Source organism: Ursus arctos, unplaced genomic scaffold (genome assembly GCF_023065955.2).
Source record: "Ursus arctos isolate Adak ecotype North America unplaced genomic scaffold, UrsArc2.0 scaffold_36, whole genome shotgun sequence".
NCBI classification, from domain to species: domain Eukaryota; kingdom Metazoa; phylum Chordata; class Mammalia; order Carnivora; family Ursidae; genus Ursus; species Ursus arctos.
The window spans coordinates 14,881,647-14,903,116 of record NW_026623050.1 but is presented as its reverse complement, the minus strand read 5'-3'; the positions used below and the strand labels follow the sequence as shown (position 1 = coordinate 14,903,116).

At 38.2% G+C, this 21,470-nt stretch overlaps 1 protein-coding gene across 4 annotated transcripts in view; it reads left to right on the top strand.

The window, feature by feature from the left end:
* Positions 1-20,592, top strand: part of SECISBP2L (SECIS binding protein 2 like) — a 64,297-nt gene extending 43,705 nt beyond the window's left edge. For all 4 annotated transcript variants that reach the window (XM_026518440.4, XM_048219049.2, XM_026518441.4 and 1 more), the window contains 4 exons: positions 3,922-4,142; positions 5,105-5,259; positions 8,729-8,948; positions 16,293-20,592. In XM_026518440.4, coding sequence (XP_026374225.2) covers positions 3,922-4,142; positions 5,105-5,259; positions 8,729-8,948; positions 16,293-16,975 — 1,279 coding nt within the window. In that variant the 3' untranslated portion in view covers positions 16,976-20,592. The remainder of the gene's footprint in view (positions 1-3,921; positions 4,143-5,104; positions 5,260-8,728; positions 8,949-16,292) is intronic.
* The last annotated feature ends 878 nt before the right edge of the window (positions 20,593-21,470 follow it).

Genomic DNA, 21,470 nt, shown 5'->3' with positions numbered 1-21,470 from the left:
GCCCCCGAATTGAGTCTCTGATAAGCAGCATATAGATGGGTCTTGCTTTTTTATCCATTCAGTCACCCTGAGTCTTTGTTTGTAGTGTTTCTTCCATTTACACTTGAAGTAATTATCAGTAGGTATGTACTTATTGACATTTTTTTTGGTTTGTTTTCTGTTTTTGTAGTTTCTGTTGGTTTTTTTTTTCCCTTGATCTCTTGCCTTGGGGTTTGATGACTTTCTTTAGTGTTACGTTTGGATTCCTTTCTCTTTATTTCCTGTATATCTGTTACAGGCTTTGGTTTGTTTATCATGAAGTTCATGTATAGTATCCTATGTATGTAAGTTTATGTAAGTTGATGATTTCTTAAGTTCAAACGCATTCTTAAAGCACTACATTTTTCCCCGCCCTGCAGTGTTTCATGTTTTGACATCCTGCTTTACATCTTTACCTTTGTATCCCTTAACAAAATATCGTAGACATCATTGATTTTACTGTTCTTGTTTTTAACCTTCATACTCACTTTATAAGTCGTTGGTCTATACTACCTTTGCAATATGTTTGCTTTTGCCAGTGAGATGTTTTTCATTTATAACTTTGTTCTCGTTGTGGCTTTTTCTCTTCCACTTAAAGACGTCCCTTTAACATTTCTTATAAGGCCAGTTTAGTGTTGATGAGGTCCTTTAACTTTTGTCTTTAAACTCTTCATCTCTTCTTCAATTCTGAATGATGATCTTGCCAAGTAAATTTCTTGGTTGTAGGTGTTTTCCTTTCAGCACTTTGAGTGTATGGTGCCATTCTCTTCTGCCTGTGAAGTTTCTGTTGAAAGCTCAGCTGATAATTTTGTTTATGTTCTCTTCTGCGTAACTAGTTGCTTTTCTCTTGCTGCTTCTAAGATTATTTCTTTATCTTTAATTTTTGACATCTTAGTTATTACATGTCTTAGTGTAGCTCTTTTTGGGTTAATCTTGTTTTTGGCTCTCTGTGCTTCCTGGATCTGGATGTCTGTTTTCTTCCCCAGGTTAGGGAAGTTTTCTGCCATTATTTCCTCAAATAAGCTTTCTACTTCTTTCTCTCGTTTTTCCGCTTATGGGACCCCATAATGTAAATGTTAGTCTGCTTGATGTTGTCTCAGAGGTCTTTTAAACTGTCGTCATTTTTTAAAATTGTTTTGTCTCCTTGCTCTTCAACTTGGTGACTCTCACTATTCTGTCTTCCAGATCACTGATCATTCTTCTGCATCATCTAATGTGCTTTGATTCCCTCTAGTGTATTATTTTATTTTCTGCTCTGATGGGTTCTTTTTGATAGTTTGTATCTGTTTGCTGAAGTTCTCACCGTGTTCATCCATTCTGCTTGAATTCGGTGAACATCTTTATGACCATTACTTTGAACTCTTTATTAGGTAGTTTGCTTATCTCCATTTCATTTCATTCTTTTCTCAGGTTTTGTCTTGTTCTTTTGTTTGAAATATATTTCTCTGTCTTCTCATTTTGCCTGACTCTCTCTGTTTTTATGTATTGGATAGGTTAGCTATGTCTCAGAGTCTTGATGGAGTGACCTAATATAGAAGGCATCCTGTGGGGCCTTGAAGCATGGTCTCCCCTGCTCCCCAGAACTGGGCATTTCAGGGGTGTCTCCTGTGTGGACTACATGTGTCCTTCTGTTATGGCTGGGCTGTGACTGCTGGGTTCATGGTGGTAGGTGGGTTTGGCCTCAAAGGCCCTGCTGTAATTGTTGGGGGCATTTTAGTGGTCGGGGCTATAGCTACTTTGGGAGGTGCCAGTCTGAGGCTCCCTGCTGCATGGCAGGGCAGTAGCTGCTTTGCAGGGGTGTCATCCCCCTCAGGGTCACTTGCTGAGTGTGGTGGAATGGGAGTTATTTTAGAGGGGGCCCTTGTACCTGGCGTGGGCTGCCCACCAAGTCTGGTGGACGGGGAGCTGCTTTGGGAGACCATGGGATCTGGCTGAAACTACCTGCCAGGTGCAGTGGGGTGGGAACCACTTTCAGGGGGATGTGTACGGGGGCCAGCATTGTTAGGTAGCGCGGGTCTGCGAGGGTGTGCTGAGGCAGGGCAAGAGGTGTTAGCAAGGCAGAAGAAGAGTGTCAGAAATGGCTTGCACTGGTGCTTCTGTTCCAGGAAAATGTTCCCATAGATCCCTGTGCCTCCTGCACATGCCCAACTTTGAAGTTAGCAAATCTTCAGTGTGGCCCAGGTGTTTTTCAAAATGCTGCCTCTGTGCTGGGTCTCAGAGCCAGTGAATTTGTGCCTGTGCCCTTTAAGAGTAGAATCTCAGTTTCCTTTAGCCCTCTGGCTCTCCTGGAGTTAAGCCCCATAGATTTTCAAAGCCAGTGGTTATGGGGCCTCATCTTCCGGATGCAGGTCCGCAGGGTGGGCATGCTTGATACAGGGCTTGAACCCTTTGTTCCTTAGAAAGGATGCCCTCTGCGTTTGTGATGTCCCTTCTGTTTGGGAGTCACTGAGCAGGGGATGTGGTCCTGGTTAGAGCCCTTTTTTGCCTTTCCTACTTGTCTGGTGTGGCTTTTTCTATCTTGAGTTGTGAAAGAGCTGTTTTTGCTATTTGTCAGGTCATTCTCAGAGAGTTGTTCTGTAGGATGTTGTAATTTTGGTGTCTGTGGAGGAGATGAGCTTGGGATCCTCCTGTTTTGCTATCTTGATCCTCCTATCCTGTTCCTTTTCTTTATACCGTTGTTTTGAGCTAATTTATACTGTTTTGAGCTAATTCTTTTTGTCTGGATTTGGGAAGTTAATTGTCAAATAATAGATGTGGAGCAAAGGAAACACTTGGGGAGTGAAATGTTACATATATATGAAATAAACAGCTTGAAAAAAAAACAGAATGAAGAAAACTGCATTTTTGATGTTCTGTTTTGTAAGTGCATTCTTTAATTTTACAAACTTTGATAATTTTTCTTCAGTCTGTATCTTCTCTTCTGAAGTAGTGTCACACTTACTTACTTAAACACTATTTATTTAAACATTTTTCACATAAAGAAACAATTTTCCAAAACAATTTTTTTTCCTGCTAAAGAAGGGCAGACTTAGTATTTTCCTACTATATCATATAATTCAGAAGTGGAAATTTACTGGTTAGTCTTAGATTAGAAATTACACCAATTCTCCCTGTTAAGTACCTGTTTATAGTAGAGGTGTTAAGGATGGGAACTTGAAAAATAGAGTATATAGGGAGTAAGTAAACTTGGATGACTTCCTTATCCCTGCAGTTAAGTACTGGAGTGGCTCCACTCACTGCCTCTGTGTTGCTTGCGTTATAGCCATGCATGATCTCACAGAGAGCCTCAGTCAGTTGCTTTGCTTGCTATAAGGGCATGTGACTTTTACTTCAAGGCTTCTTTGATTTTGGCTTCAATTTAATTACTGAGTTCATCCTCCACAGCCATAGATTTTCAGAGTTAGAGAAGCCGTTGAGGCCATCTTCACCTAACTCCTTATTTTTATGGTCGAGCAAGCCAATTCCCAGAGATTGCGACTTACCAGAGTGTGGAGGATGATTTGGTTGGTATGAAGGCATTCAGTTAGCTTTTGGGAAATTATATTTCTTTCCTACTAGAAGCATCATTGGTATTTACTTTATATCTTCTTACGAGAAATATTGTATCTCTTTTTATCAAGTAACAGGCTAACATTTGATTTATATCCTTAATAATTTAATAATTGGGAGTTTGGATAGTACTTATCTGAGGATAAATCCAACTTTTCCATAAAAGCCAATCTCTTGTAACTCAGGAAAACTCTTTTCTTTTTCTGATTTGCAGTAGGATGTAAGAAATTTTTTTAAAGAGTTGATTTTTCAGTGAAAACCTCTTACTGGATATTTTTTGTCCCCTAACATAATCTTATAATTATAGGAAGTAAATTAGGATGGATACTTACCTGTTTTGGGTTTCCTTTACAGGTATTGTAATCAGGTTCTTTGTAAAGAGATTGATGAATGTGTGACTCTTCTTCTTCAAGAGCTTGTCAGTTTTCAGGAACGCATCTACCAAAAAGATCCTGTGAGAGCAAAAGCAAGGAGACGGCTGGTTATGGGCCTAAGGGAGGTTACTAAACATATGAAGTTAAATAAGATCAAGTGTGTTATAATTTCTCCAAACTGTGAAAAAATCCAGTCGAAAGGTATGAACATTTTACTTTTGAAGTGTTTTGATATTTATTTAGTATAATTGTAGGATATACAATGAATTTTAAAGTGAAAGCCATATGTCTGTCTTTGCAGAGTTTAGGTATAAAACATAATGTTGAACATGAGGAAAGAAAGTGAAATCTTTCATTATCTCAAATTAAGTAATAAAATTGAGATCGGACTGTAAAAGTATCCTAATCTATGAACACCAGTGAAGGATTTAATTTGGGCCAACCAAGTGTCGCCTCTGTTGTAATCAGAGTGAGGACTTGTAAGAGTACATTCCTTTATTGCTGCAAATATATTTCTCCTTGAAAGATTTTTATATTACCTTTCTTTGATGGTCCTTTTCTCTTAAATAGAATTAGAGAAAAGATAAAGTTGTCTGCTCTTGCTTACGGTGATTTGTTTCAGAAATGAGCAGTTCCATGCAGAGGCTCTTGTATCAACCTGCACACAGTACTTCTTACTGTGTCATGCACCTTGATTGGTTGGTTTTCATGGATGAGCCACTTTGGGTAATTGGAGAGGACAGATGCAGAGGTAACAGTAGTAGGCATATTCTCCACAGGGGAGAAATACCAATAAAAATAGTAATATATATCTGTCTTATTTCCACTTGAGCTGAGAGAATAAAGACATCAGCCACTATTAACAATTTTAATTTCTTTTTAAATGAATGTCATATTGAAATTTGACTCCCACTATACCAGTCCCTATGGGGAGAGACAAAAACTGGCATTGAAGAATTTTAAAATTTATTGGGAAGAAAGAAAATATGTATATATATCCATATATCATATACATTTCAATAGGAAAATAAGTGAAATGGTGAAAGTGCCACAAACATTCATAGAGTCCTTTGCTGCTGTGTTTTATGCTTTAGCTGTTGGATGCTAAAATACCTCCATTTATATAAGTAAATTAAGATATCCGCATATGTTGACTTTCTCAGGTGGCCTGGATGAGGCTCTCTATAATGTTATAGCCATGGCACGGGAACAAGAAATTCCTTTTGTGTTTGCCCTTGGAAGAAAAGCTCTAGGACGCTGTGTGAACAAGCTGGTTCCTGTTAGCGTAGTGGGAATCTTCAACTACTTTGGTGCTGAGGTAAGACTTAAGAGGATATACACTCCCTCTTGTCCTCACCACCCCCCAGGACGTTCTCTGTTAACACATGCCAGTGTTCTTTTTAAGCATTTGAAGAAGTGAGATGACTTTCCGAAGAATGAGTGGAAAATTTTTGAGTATTACATTTCCTTTTTTTAGTGCTAAAAACATTTACACAAGTTAATTCTACAACATTTTGGCTGTAAAGATTTTAGCTCCTGTTTTTCCCACAGTGCTTTTTTCTTCTGGTTCAGTTTTGTAATATATGATAATTTATTTAAATGCTGGGTAAAGATATTTGATATTGTATGATATAAAATAATTTTCTCCAATATATATATTGGCTATATTTTTTGCTACTTGGAGTCAAGAGAGAAAAAGATCCTTTAATTAGAGAGGATTTTCTTCTTGAAAATGGAATTCATAACCAGTTATCAAAATAATTCTGCACTCATGATACCTTTATCTTCCTCTCGTGGTCTGCTAATACAAAGCTTTGCCCATAGGAGCTGAAGATAATAAGAAATAATAATAACAATAGGGTGGTTATTAATAATTAGAATAAAAGTTATTTATCTCCATTAATGCTTAGTAACTGATAACATTTTAAGACTCTTTTATGAAGTGGACTCTGAAGTATTTTGTAACACCATTCATGGACCATTTCCCCTCTTCCCAAGCATCCTATTTTTATTTAAGTGTGTGTCCTTTCTTATGCAGTCACCATGTTTGCATACCCCCATTTCCCATCCATTCAGTTTCTCTCCCATTACCCATGAAGTTATCTACCTACCTATTTCGTAAGTATATACTCAATATTTCTGCTCCCACAGTAGTCTATGCATTTCTCGGTTATAGTTATCATACTGCCTTGCTGTAGATTGTGTTTCTTTCCCTTTACCTATGAATTCCTTGAGGGCAGGCCTCTTGTCTTTGTGTCCCTGAGCATGAGCAGGTGATAAATGTTTGTTCAGTGAATTACGTGGTATAGGTATACCCTGCTTGCTATGTTAAACTGTATGTCAGAATTTGGGTGATAAGTACCTCTGTGAGAAAAAAGGGTCATATGTAAAGACACCTAATAAAAATATACTTCTTTTTTTTTTTTAAAGATTTTATTTATTTATTCGACAGAGATAGAGACAGCCAGCGAGAGAGGGAACACAAGCAGGGGGAGTGGGAGAGGAAGAAGCAGGCTCCTAGCGGAGGAGCCTGATGTGGGGCTCAATCCTGGAACGCCGGGATCACGCCCTGAGCTGAAGGCAGACGCTTAACCGCTGTGCCACCCAGGCGCCCCTAAAAATATACTTCTTTTTTGTTCAGTGTTAGTTTATGGAATAGGAGTGAGATTGAGGTCAGGAAAAGTGGACATGTTTGTTTTTCATTGTATTGACTTCTCATTGAATTGTATATACTAGATTATTTGTATGGCTTTATAAAATGCTTGCCAGTTTTGTTTGTACATTGTTTTACTTGTCCTCTACTATTTTGAGATAGGTAAGTTATTGTTTAAACCAAAATACCTTCTTAAAATGGGGGTAAAGGAAATAGTGTTATATTATCACATGTACTCATTTGCAGTAATGTGGTAGTATACGTAAGTTATTTTTACCATCTGCTAAAACTAACCTTTGAATTAAGCTTTTTCTCCTTAACCTGACATTCAAGGTTTTTATTCCCTGATAGCTTTCCTCTTTAATTTTCTTTTTTTCTCTTCTTTGTAATTTTTTTATTCCCAACTATTTCTGTGTTTTATTTATATTGTAAGATGAATGTTAATCTCAATATCACACATCCATATGCCTATTTTCTTTTTGTTGGCTTCACTTAAATACACAGTTTGTTAAACATTGCGAACAAATATTTAGGAAGTCTGTTATGTGTAACACATAGGAGCTGTTTTTACCAGAATCCGTTATTCCTTCTTTTTAAAAATAAATAAATCCTGAGTATATTTTGAAACTACTAGTAGTTAGCATGCTTAAAATCATTGCAGTTGGCAACAACATTTATTGTACCTACTACTTTAAACAATTTAACTGAAGCTGTGCTGCTTATGTTTTTTCTTCTTAAGTTTAATTTTCAGGGACATATTATTCCATAGCAATATAATACTTGCTGCCATGCTTTCATCCAGTTATGGTTTAAATTTAAATGACAGTGCCTTGGTAGGAGGAGAAAAATTGTACTGTACTTTTCCTCCCATTGTCTGAAAGCATAATTTAATACATAATATTAAACATATTCTTAGGAATGTTCAGGTCTGACATCTGACATTTTTTATTTAATGTTTGGGTGTGTTGCATTGTGATACTAAATCAAGACATTAAATGGAAGTAGAAGGTTGTTTAATTATGATATAAGAATCGTAAAAAGTTATTATTTGATTGTCTTTTCTAGTGGCTGTGGAAACTTCAGTTTTCTTTGGAGTTTTTTAGATGTCATAATTGTTGAAGTTCAGCTTCAGTGCTATATAAATTTTGCCATTTTATTAACATGTGTACAGTCCATCACCCACCATTTTGCTGAAATTATTAATTACCATTCATGTTCATTTTTGTTTCACTGATGGAGGAACTTCTGATTATTTAGCTCCATAGTCTACTTCAGGCTCTTTATTCTATTTTTGTAATTTGCATTTGTCCCAGTATCTTTGGCTTGTCCTTCTTAATAAGTGTCATATTTTCATCATCAAGGTCTCAGCTAGCCATACCATCACTGACTTCTTTTGATCTTCTTCAAGCTCTTCCAATAAGCACACATCTAGGGAACTTTTAATTTTTGTGGGGACTGCTGTCTTCTTCTGTAGCCTTTAACATCACACTGCATACACTCATTCCCTTGTATTCTAATCCATATAAGATTCTTCACTGCTCCCCAGACAATCCTTGGACTTTCTTAAGTCTATACCTGTATTGTTTTGCATGTTTGGCTAAGAATGCAGGATCTCCACTCTTCAGAATTGTACCTATTTTTCAAGGCCTATATCAGAGGTAATAGTACTTTGGAAATTCTTCATTGATGCTCAGCAATTAGATTTGATGTTTCTTCCAAAAGCCAAAACATTTTGTACATCTAAAGGCGTTTAAGATAAGGTACCTTGAAACATTGGTGTCTCCTATCTTTCAGCCACATAGAAGTTTCCTTAAGAGCAGAATGGTGTTCCAGTGGTCTTTGTACTCACTGCAGTGCTAGGGACTAAATGGTGCAGTTGTTGAATTGATAAACTTTGCAAGAACTTTTAGTATATCACAGTTAATGACTAGTATTGAATCAAGAAATTTCCTCAGACTTGTGAGAATTACATAAACAATATCTGTAAGTTACAGAGTATTTTATAAAGTTCTGCAGTGTGCATACCATTTGGATTTTGTGCTCATTGAAAGTGTGTCTGATCCTGAAACAGTATAGAGATTTATTGTTAATTAGAGGAATAAAAAAAAATGGACTAATCAAAATCTCTTTTTAGGGCCTGTTTAATAAGTTAGTCGAGCTCACTGAGGAAGCCAGGAAAGCATATAAAGATATGGTTGCAGCAATGGAGCAAGAGCAGGCCGAGGAAGCCTTGAAGAATGTGAAAAAGGTGCCACACCACATGGGGCACTCTCGGAACCCCTCTGCGGCAAGCGCCATTTCTTTCTGCAGTGTCATTTCTGAACCCATTTCTGAAGTAAATGAAAAGGAATATGGTAAGTTGGTATATATGGGACATGATATATATCAGATGATTTAAATATTGAAATCATTTAAGTGATTAGTTACCTTTTGTTTTTATCTCATTGATTATTCATATTTCGGTCGGAAGTTTGGTCTGAAAAATTGCATTAAGCATGTGTATTAAAAATCAGGAAACTATTTGGGGCTGACAGTTGCTATGAGACCTTGTAATTCAGTCACATTTCCAGAATCCCCAAAGGGATTTAAAAAGCGAAAGGTGGGGATGTACTGTCTGGTGACTAACATAATAAAAAATCATTTAAAAAAAAAAAAAAAAGCGAAAGGTACCACCATACTTGTGACCTATAACTAAGTACATTCTAGGAAATTTCGTTCTAATACTTTATATTGAATTGTTGAAGTTTTGATTTACTAAGTAAACAAAAGACCTGAGTATTATGGAATATAAACTTATAAAATCTAGACATATGACATTTAGGTTAAATTTGATGGTAGTCAAAAAGAAACAGACTAAAACCCAGCGTTTGTGTATGTTAAAGAACAAAAATTCACCTGAGTAAATTTAAAGATCTAATTGGCTTTCTTAGGTGATTTATGCACTGGGCAACATCCCATCTAGCAAGTGGGGGGAGCTCTGAGAAATTGCACAAAATGGAAGGCTTGTATAGGAAAGAGGGTGGGACAAGGAAATTATTAGCAAAAGAAGAGAAAGGATTGTTCCTGGCCAGGTCACCTTCCTTTAGGGGGCAGGCAAGGGGTCTTATAAGCGGATTGTCTCATCTTCCTGTTGGGGGTGGAAAGGGCCCCTGTGACAGATTACCTCATTGGCGCTGACCAGAAAACGCTTCAAACTTAATATTTCTGGGTGAGGTTGAAACCGCGATTAGGTTAGATCTTAAGCTCTTGTTTAGTGACTTGGCTTCAGTGATGCCGTTTTGGGCCTGTGGTTTTCTCTTTAACATCTGTAGTAAAATAACATTATATACTGCACTCTACGTCTTAGGAGTTTCCTTGCCTTTTTTCTACAATACTTTGAACTCTTTAAGTTCTCCACTTTTCATGATCTAGTTTCTGGTTCGTTTCCCCGATTTTTTTCTTTTTAAAAGTAGGATAGCCACCTCCTTCAGCTTGGCTCCTGTTTCTTCCTCCTTTTTTTTTTTTTTTAATCTATCTGGGAGTTTATTGAATAGTGTGTTGCCACCTAAAATTTAACATGTAAAAAAAAAGAGTCCTCATGTTTTCCTTTTTTTTCTCTCACACTCCCTTTCCTAGTCTCCCTGTCTGTGATTGTAGTTAAGTGGAACGCTTTTGATAAAGCTCTAGGCCAGAGACAACGAACAAGTTACTGTGGGGCTTCAGGAAACTACAGATCGAGGATAAGTGTTATTGGCTTAGAGGCAGACATGTTTCTTTGGCTGGAGTGCCACTAGTTGAAAATAAGATAAAGTGCCAGCTTTGTAAATGAGATCAGTTCTCTCTGTATAATGATATGCAGATCTGAAAAGCAAACTTCAAGGTAAATTCATAAAGCTGTGGGTTTGAGCAAATGACCATGACCTTTATTTGCGCACATGAAAAGAAAAGTTATGAAAACAACTTCTCAAAGACTTAGGAGATGTTTTAAAAAAGCACCAAAATTAAAGTGTCCAGAGATTGAAGCCTTAGCTTTTTCACACTCTGTGTGGGGGACTGAGAAATAATTGATTAATTTCTGGGCCTCGGATTTCTCTTTAGTGAGATTAGGAGGGTTCATCGAGGTCATCTATAAGGTTCCACTCAAAGCTAAAATTCTATGAGCTGTTAAATAACAAAATTCAGCCAAGTGTCTTTGACGATCTAGTTAGCTTTATTAAATGATTCATGAATTGGGCAGCCACCATCTAGCAAGTAGAGAGGCACTGAAGAATTTTACAAAGTGGAAGGTTTTTATAGCACGTGGGGGAGGGCAAGAAAGTTATTAGGAAAAGAAAAAGATTGTTCCAGAGGAGACTGTTTGCTAGGGGAAAAAAGCAGGGGATCTTCTCATGCAGATTACCTCATCTTTCTTCGGAGGATGGAGAGGACCCAGGTGACAGACTCATTGGTGCTGATGGAAAAAAAATTTCCTGACTGACCAGTTAAGGCCACGTTTCTAGGGGAGGTTGAAGCTGCAATTGGATTGGGAATTAAGCTCCAGTTTGGGAACTCAGTCTAAGTGACACCGTTTTGGGCCTGTGGTTTTCTTTTTCTTTCTTTTTTCTTTTTCTCCCCAATCTGGTAAAGCTAATGGTTGAATCCTAAGGAGGGATTTAGATGGAACCTTAAGGATTCTGACCTGGTGAGCTGATTTATGAGGACACCAACAAAATGAGTGGAAGGAATCACAGATAACATTGAGAAGAAAGCATGAAGTTATTCTTTCTGTATCGGATGCATTCAGCAACAAACATAAAACCACTGCGAATACCACTGTGGCCTAAGAAATCACGATATTTAATTATTTCATGATATCCTCAAAGTCCCCAGCTCTTTCCTCCTTTCTGTTCTTCCATTCGCAGTCTGTGGCTTTCTGTTTTTATGCTTATCATCTCATGTTCATAAGTAGCTGCCGTGGCTCTGGCATTAGTAGTCAAAAGCTGGAGGTTCACGCAGTGAGTCCCTTTTATCATTGAAGGAAGCAGTTTTCAGAAGACGACTTCTTTTGTTTCATTTGGCCAGAAATGATCTTGTGACCCCTTTTAGGTGCAAGGGGGTGGGCAAGGGAATATTTGGCAAAGGAGGAATGGGATAACCATGATTGTCTAAGAACCATTTTAATTCATCCTCCAGGCCTAGGCTCAAGTTCATTCCAAGTTTGGGGGTTCTGTTATCCAGGAAGAAAATGGGGAATGACTGTTGGGTAGACAACAAGCAGCATCTTCCATGTCATCCTGATGCAGGATGTCTAAAATGTTTTTTCCCCCATAGTTTAAAGAAAAAACAAAGCTGGGGAAAGAATGCTAATCATTGATAGAATAGAAAACCTCCTGTGATAGTCCGGTCTTACTGTCTTTTGTATACCGGTTGTTTTCTTTGCTTATGTTTTCCTTCCACCTATGCTGAGTCTCAGTTCTATCATCACATGGAACGAGTAGTTTTGAACATAAAATCCCAACTAAGTTGTAAGTTCTTAGAGATGGGAACTTGGCACTTAATGGGCACTTGATACATAATAATATCTCACTGAATTCTTACTATGCGCTCGGCACTTCTCTAAGCATTTCAGGTTTATTAATACGTTCAATTGTGTGAGCAACCCTATGAGATAAGAAATACTGTAACTGCAGGGGTGCCTGGGTGGCTCAGTTGGTTAAGCGTCCAACTCTTGATTTCAGCTCAGGTCATCATTTCAGGGTCCTGAGATCAAGCCACAGGGCAGTCTCAGTGCTCAGTGGGGAGTCTGCTTGAGATTCTCTCTCTCCCTCTCTCCCTCTCCCACTCTCTCTTTCTCCTTCTCTCTAAAATAAATAAATAAGTCTTCTTAAAAAATAAAAAAGAAATAGTGTACTGCATTTCATAGATGAGGAGGCTAAGATGAAGAAAGGTAAATAACTTGCCAGTGCCACCCACACACCTAGTAAATCTGACTCTAGAATCTGCATTCTTAGCCGGTTCCCTGTCTGTTGAATGCGTTTTTAATAGGCCAGTGTAGTAGCTTTTCAGTAACCACTTAATGAGGGGGGGACAGCCTCACTGTGTAGTCCGTCCATCCTGAATTTCCTGCTCATTGTCTGCCACTAGTTTCTTCTGTAGTTTCTCGAACTCCTTTGCTTGTTCTGTCTGTAACTGAAGATGGACAGCTTCCCTGTGCGTACTGATAAAAGGAGACATACACACACCTCATCCTCTGACAAATCCTCTAGGGATTTGAAAGTTTAAAAGACAATTTCACAAAGACCCAGTAAACAAAAGAGGAAAGCATAGAAGGGATTAATAAGCAAAGAAGAGCTCTGTTGAATAAGTTATGCTATAATAAATAATTCAGAAGCAGCGTAGGTTTGGATAGGTACCATTTCTAGGTTTGCTGAGATCTTTGGTTCTTCCTTTAACTTGCTTCCTGTTTCCTTCATCAGAAGTGGACTTCTAGAGGTTCCGTTCTGGATTTAGACTGTCCTCCTCCCCATCCTAATCAGATTTCTCCTGTCCCCTAGAGAAAGATGGCACTTCATAATCTTCTGTTTCTCCATGGTGTCTGCATGTGTTTGTGTGCTCAGTAACTGATGATCAAGCTTCATCTATTACTTTAAAGTGGGAGCCTAGACCCTCCCTCCCCAGTAGATACATGACCTTGGTGGCTTTTTGATGATTGTGACAAGTCTCTTGATTTCTAATAGCAGAGTCCTTTGCCTCTGCTTTTAAAGTCATATCTCCCTTTCTTTCCCAAGGACCCATGTGGGCTTTCAGCTCACCTACCCAAGTAGATGAAGGCCCAAGGTTGATTCTGGAAAGAGATGAGCCTGACCTAGTATCCTGACTGCCTTCCTCTTTCTGTTCCTTGATTCATCGACAAGGGGGAGGTGGAACTTTTTCCAGGACCCCAAGTGAATTCTTATACTTTTGAAGGAGGATAAAAACTGTTGGAAGGATATATAAATGTGCATCTAAATTTTAAAAAAAATGTATGCCCTTCTAAGGGGGGGGCATAACTGAGTCTGTGTATGACATTTTTCATTTAATAGGCTGTTTTGCCTTCAGCACTTACTCTGTGCCAACCATAGGGACACAGATGAGCAGGAATGAGGATGAGGGAGGAAGGGGTGGCACAGCAAACACAAAATAAGTGGTTTTGAACTATATATGCAGAAAATGCTGTGGGAATTCAAGTTAGTGGGAAGTCAGGAAAGATTTCATAAGAAATTGACATTTAAGGATGATTATCAAGGATGGGTGGGTGTCTGAAGGGTAAAGGAGGAAAACACATCTTATATGGAAAGAACAGCTTACGCAAAGCAAGGAATTGTAAATAGAAAGTTATAACTTCTGGGAGCAGTGAGAATGCAGAGTGGCCCCAAGCATAGAGTGCATGGGCAGGGGTTGTAACAAATGGGATGGGAAAGATAGGTGAGGGTCACATCATGGAGGGCTTTGGCTATGCCAAGCTGAGGTGTTTGGATCTTGTCATAGGGTAATAGCCCGTTAGACAGTGATGTGACCAATTCACAAAGCCAATGAGGAATATATATAGATGTATAGCAAGATAAAGAAGGCTTGGCTAAGACAGTAGTGACCAGTTTAGGAGTTTTTGAGCTAGAAGTGACATACAAGTTCAGTGGAGTAAAGTAAGGGGAGAATGATAGGGTCAAGGATTACTATAAGTTCTCTTCTGCTTTGAGACTACGAAAATGATAACGTTATTAACTAAGAATGAAAATATAGGAGGAGTAGATTTTTTTTTCATGAGGTAGGAGACTGGAAACAACTTAGTTCAAACTTGAAGTAACTGCAGGAAAGAAAGGTTTTTTTCCAAACCATGCGTCCTGACTTCAAGTGCCCACAGTATGGTTTTTATCAGTGAATAGTTGATGGGTGACATTCAGGTTGACATATTAATATGAGTAGACGTGCTGTAACGCTGCAGCTTGATCATCATACTTTAAAACTGCAGATAGCAGCTATAATGTAAATAGAAGGGGGTGTTATTGTTTTTTAAAGGCAAAAATAAATGGGACTACATCAAACTAAAAAACTTCTGCACAGCAGAGGGAATCAACAAAATGAAAAGGCAACCTACTGAATGGGAGAAAATACTTGCAAATCATCTGTCTGATAAGGGGTTAATACCCAAAATAGATAAAGAACTCATACAACCGAATAGCAAAAAACCAACAATCCAGTTACAAAGTGAGCAGAGGATCCGAATAGATATTTTTTCCAAAGAAGACATATAGATGGCCAATATAAAAAGATGTTCAACATTACTAATCATCGGGGAAATGCAAATTGAAACTACAAGAAGATACACCACCTGACACCTGTTAAAATGTCTGTTCTCAAAAAGACAAAAAACAATAAATGTTAGCAAGGATGTAGAGAAAATGAAATCCTTATACACTGTGACAGTGTAAATTCGTGCAGCCACTACAGAAAACAGTGTGGAGGCTCCTCAAAAAATTAAAAATAGAAATACTGTATGATCCAGCAATCCATCTTCTGAGTATATACCCAAAGGAAGTGAAATTATTATCTCAAAGAGATATCTGTACTCCCACGTTCATTTCATCATCATTCACAGCAGCCAAGTTATGGAAACAATCTAAGTGTCCATCAAATGGATGAATGGGGTAAAGACTGTGTGTGTGTGTGTGTGTGTGTGTGTGTGTGTGTGTTGCCAGAGTCTTGGGGAGTGGGCGAAGTGGGTGAAGGGTGTCAAAAGGTAGAGACTTGCTGTTGTAAAATAAATAAGTCATGGGGATAGAACATACAGCATGGCAACTATAATTAATAATACCGTATTGCATATTTGAAAATTGCCTATGGAGTAGATCTTAAAATCCTTATCAGAAGAAGAAAATTTTTGGTAACTGTGTGCTGACAGATGTTAACTTGATTTATTAAGGCAGTCATTTTGCAATATATACAAATGCCAGATCATTATGTTGTACACCTAATATAATGTCATTTGTCCATTATACTTCAATAATCAAAAAATGAAAAATGAAAGAAAAACACAGGAAAAATGAGGGGTAGGAGAGCTGTCCTTCGTCTCCTCATTCTTAGTATTTTTTTTGTTTTGTTTTAAACTGACTTCCTGTCATTAAAATTATTTCGATTATCACCACTGTATTATATAATAACACTTCTTTGTTTGGCTACCAAATTCAGTTGGTGAGCCCAGCTACATATATTATAAGATAGATTTTCACAAATGTTAGAAATGCACGGATGGCTTCTTTGCTTGTTATAAGGGAAACAAGTCCCATTACAGGCTAAGACAGTTCTCTGACAGTGGGAGCATGACACAAACATGTCAAATTGGAACTATTTCTGCCGGACATCTTGGCGCTGCCATCTGTGACTTGTGGATCTTGGGGCCCGATACACCTCTAGGCCAAAAAAAAAAGCAATTCATTGAGTCTCATGAATATATGGATTTTATGTAGAAGCATTAATGAGCTCCTGTTGTTACAAGGTCTTGTGTATTCTGAGGCGTAAATACACTTACTTTTGGCTCCTTGTTTCTGTGTCTTAAATGCACATTTTTGAGAGTTGTTTTCCCTTTGTAACATTTAAACCAGTCGGTGAGCCCACAAATTTATGTAGTTTGTTCTTCCCTCTTTTAAGAGTTACACGATTCTGGAACCGTTCGGGTTTTTAAAAAATCTGTTTGGTATTTGCAGAAACAAATTGGAGAAACATGGTGGAAACCTCAGATGGGCTGGAAACATCAGAAAATGAGAAAGAGGTTTCTGGTAAGCTTAGCACATCTGAAAAGCCCAGTAAACTTCCATTTGATGCAGCCCCTGTTGGTAAGCAGCCATCATTACCGGCTGCGGGCAGTACTACCTCAGCTACAAACCCTGGGAGATCAACAGTGAGCGATAAAGAGGAAGTGAAGCCAGATGACCTGGAATGGGCCTCCCAGCAGAGTACAGAGACTGGTTCTTTGGATGGCAGTTGCCGAGATCTCTTGAATTCTTCCATCACCAGCACCACCAGCACTCTAGTCCCTGGCATGCTTGAAGAAGAGGATGACGAAGATGAGGAAGAGGAAGAAGATTATTCTCATGAACCCATATCTGTAGAAGTACAGCTCAATAGTAGAATCGAGTCGTGGGTCTCTGAGACCCAGAGAACAATGGAGACTCTTCAGCTTGGAAAAACCCTTAATGGTTCTGAGGAAGAGCGTGCAGAGCAGAGTGGAGAAGAGGAGGCAGAGGCGCCTGAAGTGCTAGAAGCAGGGATAGACGGGGAGGCCTGGACTGCTGACCACCAAGCAAGTCAGGAGCAGCAGAAGCCTGGCAGCTGCAGCTCGCTGAGCAGCGAGCCCTCTGATCTTAGTTATCCGCCCCCAGGTCTGTAACTCAGGAAATGGCCACTGTCTGTCTGCAGCTGTGTAAGGGTTGCAGCCATTCTCTTTTACGCTTCATCTCAACGTTTTGCACTGTCCAGTATTTAATATATGTATTTAATTTCTGACAAATATTTTTGTAGCTGTCTTTTACTTGTTTTACTATAATCTGTAGCTTAGCTTTTAATTAGCATCTAAGTGTCTTTCTAAGAGCTGTGTGGAAATTCAGTATTGTTTGAGCTTATTTTGTTATGGAAAATAATGATTAAAATAGAAGACTAGGTTTAAAAAAAGAAAATAAATTCAAAATGCCTAGTTAGAGTCATTTTGAAAGTTAAAGATCAGGGCTCTAAGGATAGGAGCAGTTACCAATGTTTGCTTCAAGACTATGCCTCCTTCGCTCTGATTTGATCCAATGTTGTTGGGCTTTAAAAAAAAGAACTGGAGGTAGATTTGGAAAACTGAAAAAAAGGCTGAGGGTAGCTAAGCCCACAACTGTTTTGTGTTAAAAATTGATGCGACTTTTCTTTGGTCCACAAATGTTTATTTCAGAAGCCATTGATCATTGGAATCAGTTAAAGTTGGGATGGGCTAAAACAGAGCCTCCAAAACTTCGGCTAGCAAAGGAGCCACCACGATGCATTAGAGCTGGCCTTACTTGCGGGAAGTGATAGATGTTGTCTTTAATAGTGAAAAGTCACCCATGATAGGACCTAACAGGTTCTGTCTCATATTTACTTCTTACTTACCTCAGGAATGCTCTTGTACATATTCGTATTTACATGAAGTTAGGCAAACTGTGGCAGGTGCATAACTGTAACCACTTATATGACTGCAGCACTTACATGTAGACTGTTCCGAAACAGAGTCTTATACTGGTGTGTTCTCTTGCATGCTTTTGATTTGGGACCCTCTGGATTTGCTATCTGGATTTGATTAGGTATCCAAACTTGTCCTGAGTGAAAAATCATTTCACCTTTTTAAAAAAAATACCTATTTTGTCACTAGCCTTGAGCACCTGCCACATAACACCAACCATAGTTACTGATAGGAGGTCAGGGAGAGGAGCTTCACACAGCTTATAATGTGTATCCTGATAATCAAAAGGTTGGAAAAGGAAGTTTTGAAGAAGCGAGAAAGTTGTTCCAATTGTGCTGAAACTATTAGATGATTTAGAGTACACAGATTTAGGCAGGTATTACTTCTTGATCGCTATTATTTATGTCTGACATTCTCTACGAATGTGTATACCTGCTTGGGAGGATTTAAACCTACTGAGCTAAAAGTTTTATTTGCTGGTCAATCACCTGGTAGTGACCTCTACAAGTTAGATGACCTGGAGGGATTTCTCTCATCCCCCCAACTCCCTGCTCCCCGCCCCCCATCCCCAGCTTCCAGTCAACCACACACATGCCCCAACGCACAGGCTCCAGCTTTACACTCACAAGTTCCCACAAGCAGGCACAGAGCTGAGGAGGGAGGGGTACTTCCCTGCTCTGGTGTCACGGGGCAGGGCTTTGCCTCACAGAGGCAGGAGAGAAGAATTGGGCAGGTTTTTACTGAACTCACGGGACTGCTGTGCTAGTTGTGATGTTTTATAATGCTGGCATTTAATACTGGAGAGATGAGATTCTTGGGTGATGATTTAGTTATTTGTGCGTTGTGAAAGGTGAGGAGCATTGCTGTATAGAAAATGTCAGTCTATCAACTTTATTAGTGTGCTAAAAGGGGACATTATTGTCCTGTCCCGTCTAAACTGTTCTCCAGGATAGACGTCATAGGCACAACGTAGTTAGTCTAGTACTTAAAGGAACGCAGCATGTAAGGAATGAAGCCTCTGAAATAGTAATCATGGGTGTATATGTGGCAGACCTTACTGTGTCTACGCATTTGAAAGTGTTAGTCGGTTTAAGGAAATGATAGAGATTTTGAACTACTGACAATCTTAAAAGTGAATTTAAAAACTTTTCATACTTTTTATGGTGTAAATTTCCTTTGCTTGGTGTCAGTGATTCAGATAACTCTTGATCTTGAGGTATTGGCTTTTCAAAGGTTTCTTATATTTTATATCTCTTCTGAATGAGAATTGTCATTTTACATTTTTGACATTTGTATCAAAAGAGAAGTTGAGGAAATCTTCAGAACACCAGTAACTTTTAAATTTACTATAGACTTCCGAAGTGTTCGATTATGTGTTCGACAAATGCTCTTGCACGTGCAGGGTCTTCTGCCAGCAAACCCAAGGGACCACAGCCTTTTTATATGAGACAGGTCATTCTAGAGGACTATCCAAAATTTATTAAAGGAAATGCTACTGTGTTGAAAGTATGCTTAAATAAGTATTAATAATGTCTTTATAATTTGTTTCCTTTAGATAAATTCTGGAATTTGTATATTCTATACAGGAGGAGATGTGAAAATTGGGAAAGTGGTTTTTTGTTTTTTGTTTTTTGTTTGGAACTGGGAGTGGGTGGCTCTTCGGAGACCTAATGGTAAGAGTAGGGGGTTCATTATCACAAGAAATAAAAACCATAGTGATTTTTTTCTTAGTGTGTAGAGGTTGTTTTATGGCAATAATTAATATTAGATTTCTATTTCAGTACATAAGTATATGAATTATAATATGAATTGCACTCCCAGAACTAGATTTCTGCTTCAGTAGGTTTGTTTGCTGTGAAGATTACTTCTCAAAAGACAAATGTTCATACTAGCTTAATTTTTGGTTTAAATATGTTTGTAAATGATGTAATATATTTCTTTTGACTAAACATGGGAAAAATGTGTGTTATACATTGAAAAGTTTTTAAAGGCTTTGATTGGAGGTCATTTTTGCAGAGAGGGTATTTTATATGCTTCCAGTATTTGGAAAAGAATTAGTCAAAAGGAATTCACATAGTTTAAATATTGAAAAATTAATATCCAAATAACGTACTTGTCTGATTTCTTAATAAGCTGGGGGAGGTGGGTGGGGTGGGGATTGTAATGTGCAAATGAGTAGTGAACTCTACATTCATTTTTCAACTCTTTAACATAAAACTGTTGAATCTTAACACATTGTTACTTTAATATATGTATAAAGAAGTATTACTGTTTGTAAAGCTGCTGTTTGCTTTAAAAAAAAAAACACCTGTCATTTAAGTATTTTCTGTACGTTGTGCCAACAGGTTAAAATATTAACTTATTCCATTTAAAACGTAATCATTTTTTGCTTTTTGAAATTTTTCTGTGACATAATTTATTAAAGACCTCTTCTTCCTCCCTTACCCCTTCCAGCCTTTATACACATCACAGAATAAGCCAAACTGTCTACCTAATCCAAAATCTGAATCCTAATTAATGATAAAAATTTAAACTTTGTTGGCACAACATACCTTAAAAGTATTTGTGTTATTTTGTAATTTAATTTCTAAATATACCACATGAGTTTATAATTTAATGTCTTAATTGTAATGCTCCTAATAAAAAAAGCTAGCAAAATTAGTGAATTATAACATGAAAAGATTTTCATCTTGTTCTTTTGTTGTATGAAGGATAATTGTTATTTCACATTTTAGGGGTAATAACAGCTTTTTTGCACTATGTAAATACTAGTGGAGATTCTTCTGTAACTAATAAAATGATTATTGAAATGTAGTCTGTCATTTCAGAATAGGTACTTGAGGGATTCATGACTTGCCCAACATGTGGCATAGAGGAAAAAAGAAGTATAACTTGTTGCATTGCTTAGTGCCCTGATGGGTTTGCCAGAGGAGGTTGTAAAATCTACGGGAGGAAGTTACTAGTAAAAATTTCCGTTTGGAAGGGTTGGTGTCATCTGTGGCGCGGGTCGAGGCATCTGCAGAGACCATCCTGGCGTTAGGAGAAAGCCCCTTCAGATTTCTTCTCCTTTTTATGCTCGTTACTCTGTGCCAGGCTCTGTTTTAAGCCCTTTCCTAATATTAATTCATTTAATTCTCACTACAAACTTCTGAGGAAATGCTGTATTTCACTTTTTAAATGATGAAATGGTCATGGAGATGTTCAGTAACTTGCCCGAGATCCCTCAGCCGGTGAATAGCAGAACTGGGTTTCGGTCCTAGTCCCACATCAAAGGCCATGCTTTTACTCACAATGCTTTGTTGTGTCTTAACACAAAATGCTCAGAGTTGCAAACCAAACGGTGTTTCCCTCACCTTCCTCAGGTGTCTTCTGGAATGTGAAGTGTGCCAGGACTGAACTGATTTTCTCAGGGACTGGATTTTATTGAGCCCCACCGGGAGTGGTCCCTTGTCACTACGTCACAGTAAAATGTAGGGAATCTGAAGAGGAGGCTCGTCTGTTAGAAAATAGGATCGCTAATTTTCATAATGAAGTGGATTTTTGCTGATCACAAAAAGAAGGGAGGGGAGCCTCAACAGTTGTATCAGAATATTCCCCCTTTTTGACCGCCGTTTGTATCATTCCCAATTGTTCTTTTCCTAACAGTGATCAGTTTTTCTTTAACTGACCAGAAGAGGGTGTGCACAAC